Genomic DNA, 14,908 nt, shown 5'->3' with positions numbered 1-14,908 from the left:
GGGGGGTGGGGGGGAGTGGTTATGGAACTGTTACAAATATTCATGAATTTTCCACCATGTTTGCACTTTTGCTTTTTTTGGTTTTGACCTTTTGTCTCTCAAGAACCTTAGAAGATGAAAAACAATCTTTAGACTCTCCTAGCAGGTAATTCAAAACACATTACCTGTCTGCCATGGTATGCTGGCATTTCTTTAGGGGGTGAGGCCGTCTGGCTGCCCCACACTAAGCTGTGAATGTTCATGGTCTTTGGCAAATCATTTAGCTCCTTGTACTGTACTCGCTGTTACAGAGAGGGTTGTGCCTTTTTCCTGGACATTCTCACAGAACAATCACCGGAATTAACTCTTTTTAAAACATTTTCTAAGAAACACACAAAAATTCTGTAGAATGGATATGTATGCCACATATTTTTAAGAACATGTTCAATTTAAGTGACAATTTTAAGAAAAAGCATGTATGACTGTTGCATGAAGAAGTCCTAATACTTTGTTCACTTAGGAGACCTATCTCACCTCCTTCACATCCCTGTTGATAAATGGATCAGACATCATCATCTCCATTTTACAAGGGAAGCTAGGAAAGGTTAAGTGCCTGGCCATTGCCAGGTGTCAAAATGAGACCAGGTCTTAAGTCTCCTGTCTAAATCCAAAGTTCATTTTACCTCCTTTTTATGACCAGATTGTTACCTCAGTAACTATATTTGGTCTTTGTTCCCTCAGCTGTAAAAATAGGGCCATACCATATCTCTAAAAGGTGATCCCTTTCCGAGTTAAGATTTTATCATCTCAGGAACCGTAATTTAAATGTTGTTGCTCTGGGAGTGGACTGGATATGGATGAGCTGTGAATACAACATAGTAGGAGAATCTGAGTTTTGCCTGTTCTGTGGTACCCCATTCAGTGGATGAATTTTAAGGCAGAGTGTGTTTCCAAATCCACTCTGATTCAGGACAGTACTGGGCAAGTTTTACGAGTCTTCTTCCTGGTGTTCCTTTGATTTAAGTAGGTTAACTATTTTCTTCACATCGCTTCTCACAGATTTTTAATTGATTGAAATTATTCATCACCATTAGAAATTTATGAATATTTTTCCTATCACTAATGTAAATTTCCTAGAAATTATTCCAAACCATTATTTTCAGGGGGAAAAAAATCCATGGCAATGCATTAGATTTTAATGTCTTGCTGAAAACTTGAAAAGATGCTGAGGCGTTGTGATGCACGTGTTATTTGTACAGCTTCTACTTGTCTGACACACAACATATTCCAGGAAATGTTGGCGTTGTCATTGTAAGAAAGTCAATTTTAGGCTCCTCATTTTTCAAACATCAAAGAACTAAAAAAATAAAAAGTCAGTATTCATATATTTTGCCCTTAGAAATTATGTTAATTAATTGTATCCACATTTCATAATTTTCTTAAGCCAGAAGAATTGACTGCTGTATCTTTAACCCCTAACTCAGTACTTGGTGCTCAACCAGAGCTGATTTAGAGTCTATTGAATAAACTTGTATGCCAGATAGAAGAACCTGAAAGCAGTCTTATTCTTTAACTATGAAGCTTGCACAAAGATTTTTTTTCTATAATTTAGATTTAAAAGTCTCTTGGAGGAAGTCTCCGATGCCATTGTGCTTGTGATCCACATTTCTAGGCATTTCTTACTAGAGTTTTCCCGATGAAAAAAGCCTTGGACTATATCAGAGATGAGAAGGACAGTTCTGTCCACATGGATGCTGTTTACCGCCATACGCATCAATACTTATAAAGTAAAAAGAATGACCTTCTTGTTTCTAAGGAAACCTGCTTGGTCTTCAACAAGGAATTCAGATGTCAAAAACTATTACTTTGGGTATGGAAACAGCCTGTGAATACACATTCACACATTCAAGCTAAGATTATACTTAAAATGCTTCCTGATGGTGATGTTGAATTCTAAAAATGGGCAGTCTGCAGTTCACCTTCTAAATCTAACATCACAATCATCTTGGGTTATTTTTATAGTCAATAGGATGAGGTGAGTAAATATATTCTAAGTTTCTAGAAGCATTTGTGTTTTCATCATGTACTACGCTAAAACTAAAGTTGATTAATAGTTGTTCTATTAAATTTGCAGTATTCTAGAGAGAAAAATGGGGAAGCATGGTACCGCTGTATGATAAGGTTGGTGGTTTGAGCCTTCCAGGGAGAAAGATGAGGATTTCTACTCCCGCAAAGATTTACAGCCTTGAAAACCCTTTACAGTTCCTATGACTTGGATTTGAATCCATGACACTCACACCAAGAAAGGAAAATGCTCTGCAAAAAAAAAAAAATTAACAACAGCAACAAATCTTCTAATATTTCCCCAAAAGAATAAAATTTTAGAAGATCAAAAAGGAATCAAGATGTGTTAGAATACTGCTCTTGAAGGGATCATATTAGAAGGTCCTGGATAGAGTAAGAGACAATGTAGAACAAAACTCAAAATTATAAAAAGAAGACTGGGCTTACTGGTCAGAAAGACCAGTAACTGGAGGAATCCATGCCTATAGCCCTTGACCAGTTCTGCAATGGAGCAAACCCTCATGGACCAATTTTCAGCCAAACAGTAGATAGGTATACATGGGGAACAGCAACACTAGTAAGGTATGCTATGCTATGGTCAATTTATTCAAGATCCAAAGGGCAGCATCTCCCTAAGGACAAAGTTGAGAAAAGATGGGAAGGAAGGGGGAATCAAACTAAGAGCCACAGGGAGGAAGTGGGGAAAGCACTTTTATTTGAATGGGATCGTCATCATTAAGATAAAACAAAGTATATGATTTGTTAAATGTAAAATTGATCATCTGTTTTGTAAACCTTCACTCAATTCACAATGAAAAGTTAAAAAAGATGAAAAGATAGAATAGTGTGAAATCTTTTGTGAGAACGAATCTGTATTTTTAAGGGCAAATGTTGGTCTTACGGTACTATTACTCCCACATCCATAGAAAAGGTCAAGTATAGTTTCATGTGAGGTTATTTTGTCTGAATGCTCATCAAATACACTTCAATTTGATGAAATTCACTTTTGAAAAACTACATGTGCAATTTCACATATTGTAAATGATACTCAATCCTTAAACTCTATTTAAGCACTTGTTTAAACCTTCTTGTTGTTGTTAAGTGCCGTCGAGTCGGTTCTGACCCATAGCGACCCTGTACAGGGTTTCCGAGGGTGTAAATCTTTACGGGAGTAGAAAGCCTCATCTTTTTCCCGCGGAGTGGCTGGTAGTTTCGAACCGCTGACCTTAAGGTTTGCAGCCCGATTCGTAACCACTATGCTACCAGGAGAGCTCCAAACCTTAATATTGCATAATCTTTACTAAGGTTGTTTCTTAAGTCGTGCCATTACTACTACATGACATTATACAAACATATTTACCTATTTTCTCATTTTATTACATTATTTCTAAATATCTCTGTAAACCAATAAATAACCGAAAACTAAACTTGCTGCTTTTAAGTTGCTTCTGCCTCGCAGCAGCCACATAGGTGTCAGAGGTTTTTCAGGGGCCGTAAAAGGAGCCATGTTGGTGTGGTGGTGAAGTAGTTGGCTGCTAAGTAAAATGGAAGGAATTCTAACCTCCGCTTGTTTTATGAGAGAAAACACCTAGCAATCTGCTTCGGTAAAGATTACAGTTTACCAACCCTATGGGCAGTTTTCCCCTGACATAGAGGGTCGCTATGAGTTGGAATTGATCACGACATATGATAACAACACATGCTAACAGTCTTAGGGAAATAGTTGTCAAGTCTTTCTTACACAGAACCACTGGGTAGATTCAAACCACCAACCTTTGGTTAGGAGTCAAGTACAAACCATTTCTGCCACACAGGAAAGCCTATAAAACATTATGGACAGCACTGGTAATCCTATATTAGCTTACTTTTGGACCACTGGCACTACGGGATCATGTGCTTGACAACCAGCTCTGTTTGAGCCACAGTGGTGGCGGTTCAACCCACCAGCCACTCCTTGGAAACACTATACAGGGTTGCTATGAGTCAGAACCAGCTTAATGGCACTTAACAACAACAACAACAAACCAATAATAATCATTTTATGTTTCAGAGCCAAACTCAGCTCTTTGTGAGCAATATGCTAAATGTTGCTAGTAAGATTGGACTTTTTCCAGGTGTGGCACTGTGGGTTAATGCGCTGGACTTCAAGGTAGGTTTGAACCACAAGGTCAGCAATTCAAGCTCACCATTCACTCCTTGGAATCCTATAAAGGGTCGCTATGAGTTGGAACCAACTGGATGGCTCTTAACAACAAACAACAAAGTTATTTACAAAGGGTGTTCTAGCTTCATTTTCACCTTATGCAGTTCTCCCAAAAGTAGAGTATTCAGATGAAAACTTTTGTAAACAAAAATGGGATAAAGCAAAGAAGCAATTATTATTAACGTATATGGCAAAATCATTTTAATCTTCCCAGACCCAAAAATAACCTACCAAAATTATATTAAATAGCACATGAAACTTAAAATATAACACTAACATATTCGCATTCACAGACACAATTCAAAACTGATGGCTTGATGCTGAGATACTGAGTTAAGTGCCAGAGGAGGGAACATGGCATCTCACCTATCTTGCTATTCAGGGATGCGTGCTGTAGCTTTTACGGCTTGCTGCAAAACAAATGCTAAATGTTAGTTTTATTGTTTTGCCTCTTTTAGTAAAAGTGGAAATCCTCTTTGGATTTCTTTCAAAAAATGAAAACCAGTACTAATGTCGGTCTTTTGAAAAACTGAAGTGGTACAAATAGAACTTTCAAAAGGGAGGGATAACCGTACAGAAAAAAGAAAAGATAACATTAAATTTCCAAGTTGTAAGGGTGCAGTCATGATTGGGCTTTTGTAATTGTACACGAGTCTCTTCCTGACTTTCTCTTGTGTGTACTTGGATGGACTTGTCAGGGCTCAGAGGAGGAAGAGAATGGTGGACCTATTCTTTCAGATAAACATGATCCCAACCCTTCACTGCTTATGCTTTTGGTCAGCTCTTTTGTATCATTTACTTTGGGAGTCTCATTTCCCAATTGCAGTATTTTCTAAGATTGAAGAGAAAAAATGAAAAATAGGAGACCATCAGAAAAGAGCTTAAAGTAGAGAAAAATGGATTGAGCAAAGGAGTAACGGCATCATCCGATATTATTGTGAATTTATGTCGTCTAAAAAGATACTTAGTATCATTTTAATAAATAAGGTAATATTTAACAACTCCAGAATTCATTTTTAGATGACTAAATGAGAATTCTTACTGGTACTACATTGCTCAAAAATAAGTCTGAGAAGTTACTCCCCTCGGCTGTACATCATTTCCAGAATTAAATTGTTCAATTGTTTAATTTCAGTCACTGTGAACTGGAATCTACTTGATGGCAATGGGTTTGGGGAACCCAATTGTCACAGTGTTAAGTGTAGGCCTGCTAGCCTTAAGGTCAGTCACCCAAACTCACCAGCCTCTCCACAGGAGAAAGTTAGGACAATCTCTTCCAGAAAGATTAATCTCAGGAAACCAATGGAGCAGTTCCCCTCTGCCCTATAGGTTGCTATGAATCCGAATTGACTCAGCAGCAGTGCCTGTAACGGTTCAGTGTTCAATTCCTGGCTGCTAACCGAAAGAATCAAAGCCCACAGCTGCTCTGCTGGAAAAATGGCAGTCTGTTCCTGTAGAGATTACTGCCTTGGAAACCCTACAGTTCTACTATGTGCTATAGGGCAGCTGTGAGTCGGAATTGACTCAATGGGGAGATTCATTTGACTTATTTTTGCTACTAGAACACTGATCTATGCATTTCCTTCATAGGATGATAATGTAGTCTTGGATAGATTCTTGTTGTTGAGTTGGTTCCAACCCATAATGAACCCTGTATAGGGTTTCTGAGGAATGGCTGGTAAACTTGAACCGCCGACCTTGTGGTTCAAACCAGCTTTGCAGTCCAGCACCATTAGGCCACAGCACCATACAGGACTCCATCTTGGACAGATACTATCTGGAAAGATGATCTCTTGTAATAAAATCAAAAGTTCTAATCATATGGCTCTGGTTAGTGAGTAATTTTACACCTGTAAAAATGTTCACAAAGCTTATATTTACTTGCTTCATTTAAAAAATTTTTTAAAAATAAATATTGATTGTGATGAATATTTTCTTAATATTTATGGACTATGTGGATGGCATTTGTAGCCCTAGTAACCTATAAATGGATTTCAGTATTTTATAGAGTAATCCTCCAAGAAAATAGCTCTAAAGCCTAAATCAACTTTATTCTGTAGGAAAATTATTCATACTTCTACTCAGTCCTGTTTCTCATGTTCAAATAATTCTCTTTTCTATTCTAAACATTTGCATATTATCTTTAAACAATTCATTTTTGGATGTTACCCAAAGAAATCATATAGAACAGCTAATGAAAATTCATACAAGTATTATTATGTGTTGGGTGGGAGTGGGGTTAATGTCCTGTTTGTTGAATTGGACACAAAAGAAGATAGTATTTGGGAAATTTTTAAGTCTCCCCTCTGGTGTGGCACTGTAGGATAAACCCTGTATTACTAACTGCAAGGTTGGTAGTTCAAACCCAACAGCCACTCCTTGGAAACCTTGGAAACAAGGTGGATATGCGTTGAAACCAACTCAGTGGCACTTAACAACAACAGCCTTTTTTTGGAAAATCAGTATTGCGTGCTAGCTAAGGATGCAAATGCTAGAATCAGATTGCATGGCACTGGCATTTACTAATTGTGTAACCTTGGTAAGATTAGTTAATCTTTCTACATCCTGGTATGGTGCCATGGGTTAATGCACTAGACAGCAAGTTGGTTTGAACCTCAAGGTCGGTAGTTCAAGCTCACCGGCTGCTTCTAGGAAACCCTATACAGGGTCGCTATGGTTTGGAACTGACTCGACGGCACTTACCAGCAACAACAACACCTAGATAAAGGACTCCTAATGGATAATCACTGGACCACAAGGTCAGCAGTTCAAATTCACCAGCCACTCCTTGGAAACCCTATACAGGATCGCTATGAATCGGAACCAACTCGATGGCACGTTAACAACAAGTGGCATACTGGGTTACTCATTAGGCTACTAACCACAAGGTCAGCAGTTCGAACTCATCAGCCACTCCACAAGAAAAAGATGAGGCTGTCTGCTCCCATTAAAATTTACAGTCTCAGAAAACAAAAAGGACCATTCTACTTTACTCTATAGGGTTGCTGTGAGTCAACACACCATGGCCGTGGGCTTAGTTTTCGGTTATTCCTCATTTCAACCACTCATCTGTCAGTTCGTAGTACCATGGTAATTTGCAGGTTGAAGATATGCCACTGATATTTCAAGTGTCATCAGGGCCACCCAGGAAAGACAGGTTTCAGCAGAGCTTTCAGGCTAAGGCCGCCTGAAAAGAGGGCCTGACAACCAACTTTTGAAAGAAATCAAATAACATACTGCATTGAGTAAGTCTGCTATAAAATATCTCTTCAAAGTGCTAAAAGTAAAGATGCCATTTTGAGGATAGAAGATGCACCTGACCCAAGCCATGGTATTATCAGTTCCCTTATTTATGTGCAAAAGCTGGACACTGAAAAAGGAACAGCTGTGGTTCTATAGGATATGCACTGGACTGCTAACCATTAAGTTGGCGGCTCAAACCCACCAGTGGCACCTCAGAAATCCTATATAAGATCGTCTGAGTTGGAACCAACTCGACAGCACTTAACAACAAGAAGAATTGATTCCTTTAAATTATGGTGGCACTGAAGAACATTGAATATATCATGAACTACCAGAAAAACAAATAAATCTATCTTCGACAAAATACAGCCAGAATACTCCTTAGAAGCAAGAATGGCATACTTTGGACATGTTATCAAGAAAACCAATCCCTAGAGAAGGACATCATGTTCGGTAAAGGTAGAGAGTCAACAAAACAGAGATGGACTGTGGCAGTGGCTGGAAAATTGGGATCACACCTAGGAAAGATTGTGAGGCTGTCCCTGGGACAGGGCTGTGTTTAGCTCTGTTGTACACTGAGTTGCTGTGAGTAGGAACTGGCCTGACTGCACCTAACAACAACTACAAGCCTTGATTAATATCTTCTATACAATAGAAATCATAACGGTACATGAATTAATACATGTAAAGGATCTAGAACAGATCTCTTGATGTTAGTTACTATTATGTTTGTTCATAGGTATTATTCATAGGTATCAGTGTGAAAAGACCTACGTATTCCTTAATATTAGTCAGATTTCTTTGCATATGTAAGATACACACTTGCCACTTACATTAGCAACACTTCAGATAAAGGATCAATAGCATTGACTAGAAAGAAAAAAATACAAGTATTTGAAAACCTTGATCAATGTTGCAGTTTTAATTTGCTGTGTTCACTGTAAATCTGGTCTTAGGAATTTTCATTACTGACAGCACTTATCGTGGCCATTTTAATTGTATCATTTGCACAAGAGGTAAGAATTCTGTAAATCACAATAAGTGATGTTTCTTCCAAGAGCTACATTCTGGGGACCTAACTGATTCAAAGAGGAAAAATATTTTGTTTACATTCCAAGTCTGTGAGAAGCAGCGTCATGCGGGCTTTGGGGCTTTCAGACGTCAAAGATACTTTCCTTATTCACCTTTTCTCCATTGATTCGCTTTGCAGCTTGCAGTTCCCCACAACGATGAGTGGACCCGATTTGCCAGGACCCTGGTGGAGATTCGTGCCAACAGAGCTGATAGTGAGGAGGAAGGCACGGTTGAGTTAGCCGCATAGTGGAAACCAGCTGCCTCATCCAAGCCTAAGCCCCATCTTCCAGGTCCTAGAGCTCAGCATTCGCAGTCCTCATGTTTGCTTAGATCCTCATTCATTCTCCATTTAGTATCAGTATTGCTGTGACATTTCGGGTGCCATGTGGTACCAGCGTTGCTGCAAATGTTCCAAATTAATCCTGTTGTGCTCTCCACCTGAAAGTCACCAGAACATTTCTATCTTTTCTGTCTCAAAAATGAGGGGGGAAACCTTTATGGGTTTAGTTGTTGCCTTTTAACTACTTAGTAGCTGTATTTAATAGCTGGAAACCTCTGGTTAAGTTTGTGCTTACATGCACTTATGGCATAGTCCTATTAAATCCATATGAAGCCAGATATGATTAGGTGCAGATGTGCTGGGCTTCATGATAGGGTACAGGGCCAAAGACTTGAGATGTGGTGTTTCACATGGTGACTCACATTCTGAATGGATTTACTATAAGAACATTGCTGCTCCTTATTTATTGTGGTGTGCTGCATGGAATGTATTTATTTGAAAGCATTAAAATAAACGATCCTACAGCATGTGCGTAATGAGAGGACTGCATTGTCTCTCTGCTGCCGTTGAGGTTACATTAAGTTCCAAGTAACAATTCCAGTATGCCAGTACCACTGAGGACCTGAAATCTTTAAAGGTTTGTTGCAGTGAAAGGAATGATTTTTTAATGCCTATTATTTCTAGGTACTTGAACAGTATTTCAAATATAGTTGACCATTGATACTTGTCACTCAAGCAAACACATTCCGACAAAAGTCTGTGGTTCCTAAATATGATGCTAGTATTGCCAATAAAATGTTCCAAACCAGGTCTGACCCAATGTGGCTAAATCCTTTGCTTGAAGAAAGCTTGACGCAGAATTCTGCTGTGATGGGATGAGGGAGATGCATTATAGCCATATTTAATAACAATAACAATTACTGTTGAGTCTACTCCTGTTCATAGAAAGGCCCTGTGTGTCAGGAGAGAACTGTTTTCCATAGGATTTTTGATGGCTGCTTCTCAGATGCAGATCACCAGGGCTTTCCTCCAAGGTGCCTGTGGGTGGACTTGAACCACCAGCCTTTTGGTTAGCAGCCAAGCACGTTAATCATTTGAATTTATAGGCATGCAACCTGGCTAGACTTAAACCAAGACTCCAAATTTTATTTTTATGAGGAAATATACATGGTTCTTTGGAAAGCTGTCTCTTGTCTCCTTCACTGGAGCCACCGCTGCCTAAAGACTATTTTAAACACTGGAGTAAGAAAAAAAAAACTGTTTAAGATGAACATACACTGAATATTTTTCTACACTTTTAATTTTTTTAAGTCACACCAGAAAAATTATGTTTATTACGATTAGGCTAAAAAAATATGTCTATAAACATCTTTAATAATTTTTTCAAGAGGTCATTTCATGCCTAGAGAGAATTAAAATAAATAGTGGTTGAATCATGACAAATATTTGAAGGAATGCTTTGGGCATTTTAGGAAAGGAATTTCTATTGGTGCTTTGTTGATAGGGAAGTCGTTGAACTACAAGATTCCTTTTATTATAAAACTAATGATATACCTTTCTGCCCTATGCTATCTAGACATTGAAATTCTTTGTAAAAAGAAATAAAAATTTTTAGGCCAAAAGTAAGTGTCTGAAATAGGTTTTAAAGCAACCCTATGTTCCACAGGAGCACCCAGAGCATACATCTTTCATCAAGTCTGTTCAGAATGAGCTTGTGGCTTTCCTCTGTAAGCTGGGATTGATGGCAGGGCAGGCAATCACAGAGCAGTGCTTGTTCATATATATGGGGATGATGAGATCCTGGAGTATGGTGAAGAGATGGTGGCACTTACCTGCCAAAAACCAGGAGGCCACAATTATTCTAATGGTCTACTAGGTCAGAAGGGCAGCCAAAGGGACTTTACCCATAGGGATTTATGAGAATAATTAATAGAACATCGTGTCATTCAAGGCAAAATAGAAGGCCAAAGGGTGGTGCTTAACTTCTGTAACAAAAACATTTGGGCAAGAATAAATGCAGGACCAGGAAAATGACAACAGTACTAATCTTTTGCTTAGTACCCAGACCTGAGCCAATATTCAGATCCTGAACTCATTGACTGAAGAGCTGTCTGAGTCTATAAGAAGAAGGATACCATAGTAAATATATGTTGTGATGATTCCTTCAGTCCTTCCTGAAATGAACTTATGCTCATTTATTCAAGTGAACATATAATATTGTTGTTGTTAAGTGCCGTCAAGCCAATTCCAACCCATAGTGACCCTGTATAGGGTTTCTGAGGAGCAGCTGGTGAGCTTAAACTGCCGACCTTGCAGTTCTAATGGCTTTGCAGTCTGGCACATTAACCCACAGCACCACACCAGGACTCCACATATAATGTACAATATGGAAACATTCACACTTTAAGGACTATAGGACTCAAGTTCTGAATTCCCCCAATTGAAACCTCAAGCTGCATTATAGTCTTCCCCATCCCCATTATGGTAACAATGGGCTCATTGGGATCACAGACTTACACAATGCCATTTGTCCAGTCACTAAGCATGAGTGTTGAATTAGATTTGATATGTTCAACATTGTTCATTGGTCTGTAGAGTAAGAACTAGCATAGTAGGGAAGGCCAAGTAGAAATTTCAGAAACTGTCTTACGTAGATTCTTAATTACCAAGTGTTGTTGTAGCAGAAATACCACAAATGAGGGGCTTTCAAAAGCAGGAATTTATTTTCTCACAGTTTTGGAGGCTAGTTGGCAGTGGGTTTGGTGGTTTTATAACCTTTATAAACTAGATGGATTGTGGAGAATAGCTGAATAGATTACAAACTAAACCAATAGAAGCTCTAAGTAAGTTGTTGTATCAAAAGGAAGGATCCTTCCTGGAACAGATGAATCAAGTTTCAGGTACAAGATTTGAGCCATTGATTTGATAAATATATCATTTTCCATTCCACATTATATAAGATTATCAGAAACCATTTACATTCATATAGGAGGGAAAAGAGTACCCATTTAGAGTTCTGTCTCAGCGATCTCTTGTCATACTCCAAAGAGGTCTGGACTACCTGAGTATCCTACAAATATTGTTATCTAGATTTTAAAACACCCACACACCAATTCATTACATCAATGACCTCACACTGATTAGGCAAGATAAGCAATAGTTAACTAGTTCACTGGAAGTCTTAGTAAGATATAAGCACTACAACACCATCCACAGCCATCAAGTCAGTTCCAATTCATAGCGATTTCCAACACTAGAAATCATGGGAGTACATCATGGGAGTACACAGATTCATTTTTCTCCCTAAGAGTGAATGGTGGGCTTGAACCAATGACTTTGTAGTTAGAAGCCCAATCCTTAACTCATAGTGTCACCAGTATCTTTATTTGTATTACCCATCCTCCCACTGCCAACCTTGTGGTTAATAATCTAGTGCTTATCCTACAGTGTCACCAGGGTTCGTTTATATGCACTATAGATGGGGGAAATCAATTCCATGGTTTTTGATGACCTTCTATTTCACTAGAGGTTTTTAGAAATCCAGTGGTTAAAAATCCACATACCAAGATATCTCTTCCAAAATAAAAGACATACAAGAGACAGAGAGTAGCAGAATGGATAAGAAAACAGGATCCTTCAATATGCTATCTTCAAGCGACACACCTACCACACAAAGACAAAAATAGATTAAAAATGAAAGGATGGAAAAAATATACCAAGCTAATATCAATAAAAAATGAGCAGAGGGGAAATACTAATTTCAAGTAAAATAAACTTTAAAGCAAACACCAGCATAAGAGACAAAGAAGGTCATTATCTCATGGCTAGAGGGTCAATTGAACAAGAGGACATAACCATAAAAATATCTATGCTACCAATGAAAGAGCCCTAAAATACATAAAGCACACCCTAATAACATTTAAGGAAAAAATAGACAACTCTATAATAATAGTAGAATATTTTAATATACCACTTTTGTAAAATGACCAGAAAGAAACTCAGCAGAGAACTGAGGAACTGAGCAACACAATCAACCAACTTGACCTCATAGATTTTTACAGAGCATTCAACCCAACAGCATAATACACATTCTTTTCCAGTGCACATGGAACATTCTCCAGAATATACCATTTGGTAGGCCACAAAGCAAGTTCTCCATAAATTTTAAAACATCAAAATATTACAAGGCAGCTTCTCATACCACAAGGCTATAAAACTAGAAATCAACAACAGAAAGATCAAGGAAACAAAATCATATGTGTAGAAACCAAGTAACACCATACTTAAAAGCTACTGGGTAGTAGAACAAATAAAAAGTGAAATTGTACAATTCCTAGAAACAAATGAGAACCAAAACACAATATAGGAAAACCTATGGGACACAGGAAAAGCACTGCAGAGAGGACAATTTATTGCAATGAATGCACACATTAAAAAAAAAAAAAAAATCAAAATCAGCACATGAACACAACATCTCCAACAATTAAAAACAGACTAGTAAAGTAAAGCTACGGCCACCAGAAGAGAAGATATAATAAAAATTAGAGCAGAAATAAATGAGAGAGAAAACACAAAAAACTATAGAAAAAAATTAACAAGACAAGAAGCTGGTTCTATGAAAAGACTGATAAAATTGACAAACCATTTGAAAATCTAACAAAAGAAAACAGGGAGAAGACACAAATAACATGCATTAGAAACCACATAGGTGCTATTACCACAGAACCAATGGAAATAAAAAGGATAATAACATAGTACTATGAAGAATTGTACTACAACACATTTGAAAATCTAGAGGAAATGGATGCATTTTTGTGGCATTGCGGGTTAATGTGCTGGACTGCAAAGTTGACTTGAACCACAAGGTTGGGGGTTCAAGCTCACCAGCTGCTCCTCGGAAACCCTACACAGGGTTGCTATGGGTTGAAACCAACTTGACGGCACTTAACAACAATAACCTAAATTTACACAGAGTGAAGTAGAAAACTTGAACAGTCTTAGAACAAAGGAAGATACTGATCAGGTGATAAAAAAACTCCCAACCTGAAAAAAGTCCAGGACCAGGTGGCTTTACTAGTGAATTTTACCAAACATTCAGGGAAGCGATAACACCTATTCTACTCAAACTATTCCAGAATACAGAAAAGAATGGGAAATTCCCTAATACATTTCATAAAGCAAGCATAATCCTCATACCAAAACCAGGGAAGGGCATCACTAAAGAAGAAAATCATAGATCAATATCCTCCATGAACATAGATGCAAAAATTCTCAACAAAATCCTAGCCAACAGAATTCAGCAGCACATCAAAAAGTGAATACATCATGATCAAGTGAGATTCATACCAGAGATACAAGGATGACTCAACATTAGAAAAGTAACCAGTGTAACTTACCACATAAATAAAGAAAAGGACAAAAAGCACATGATTATATCAATTGATGCAGAAAAGACATTTAACACAATCCAACATTCATTCCTGAGAAAATCACTCAACAGAGGTAGAACTGAAAGGAAATTCTTCAACATAATTAAGAGCATATATGCAAATCCAACAGCTACCATCACTCTCAGTGGAGAGAAACTGAAAGCATTCTCTTTGTTAAGAGGAACCAGGCAAGATGCTCTTTATCACCACTCCTGTTCAATATTGTGTTGGCAGTCTTAGCCATAGCTATGCAGCAAGAAAGGGAGATTGAAGGTATTGAAATTGGCAAACAAGAAGTAAAACTCTAAAGCAATACCACAGAATACTGGGCAGAGCAGATCCAGGGCAGAGTTCCAAAACTCAGAACCACATATACAAGTATTTAAAAAGTTTGAAGGCTTATAGCTAGTGGAACTTGAAGCAAAAGTAAGAAATCACGTACTTTTGAATCTGTGGGCAGCCCGGAGCCCACAACTTGGGCAAGAACAAACGGGGGAGCAAAAACACCATGGAAAGATGCTGTGGGAACCTCGGAGCAAAGGTGGACAATACACTTTATCGGTTTTGCTTTGTTGTCATTTTCTTTTCTTTTTTTGGTATCTGTTCATTGCCCCCCGCCACACACACACACACTGT

General features: G+C 38.1%; 1 protein-coding gene across 4 annotated transcripts in view; it reads left to right on the top strand.

Annotated features, from left to right (window-relative positions):
* DYNC1I1 (dynein, cytoplasmic 1, intermediate chain 1) overlaps positions 1-9,653 on the top strand; it is a 416,457-nt gene extending 406,804 nt beyond the window's left edge. For 3 of the 4 annotated variants that reach the window (XM_006834268.1, XM_006834267.1, XM_006834265.1), the window contains one exon: positions 8,700-9,651. In XM_006834268.1, the coding sequence (XP_006834331.1) occupies positions 8,700-8,810 (111 nt within the window). In that variant the 3' untranslated portion in view covers positions 8,811-9,651. Of the gene's footprint in view, positions 1-8,699 lie in introns of all 4 variants that reach the window. The other variant, XM_006834266.1, reaches the window with a different exon arrangement.
* The last annotated feature ends 5,255 nt before the right edge of the window (positions 9,654-14,908 follow it).

The sequence above is a fragment of the Chrysochloris asiatica genome, unplaced genomic scaffold, assembly GCF_000296735.1.
Source record: "Chrysochloris asiatica unplaced genomic scaffold, ChrAsi1.0 scaffold00010, whole genome shotgun sequence".
Lineage (NCBI taxonomy): Eukaryota > Metazoa > Chordata > Mammalia > Afrosoricida > Chrysochloridae > Chrysochloris > Chrysochloris asiatica.
The sequence above is the reverse complement of the archived record's forward strand: the minus strand, read 5'-3'. Positions and strand labels throughout refer to the sequence as shown.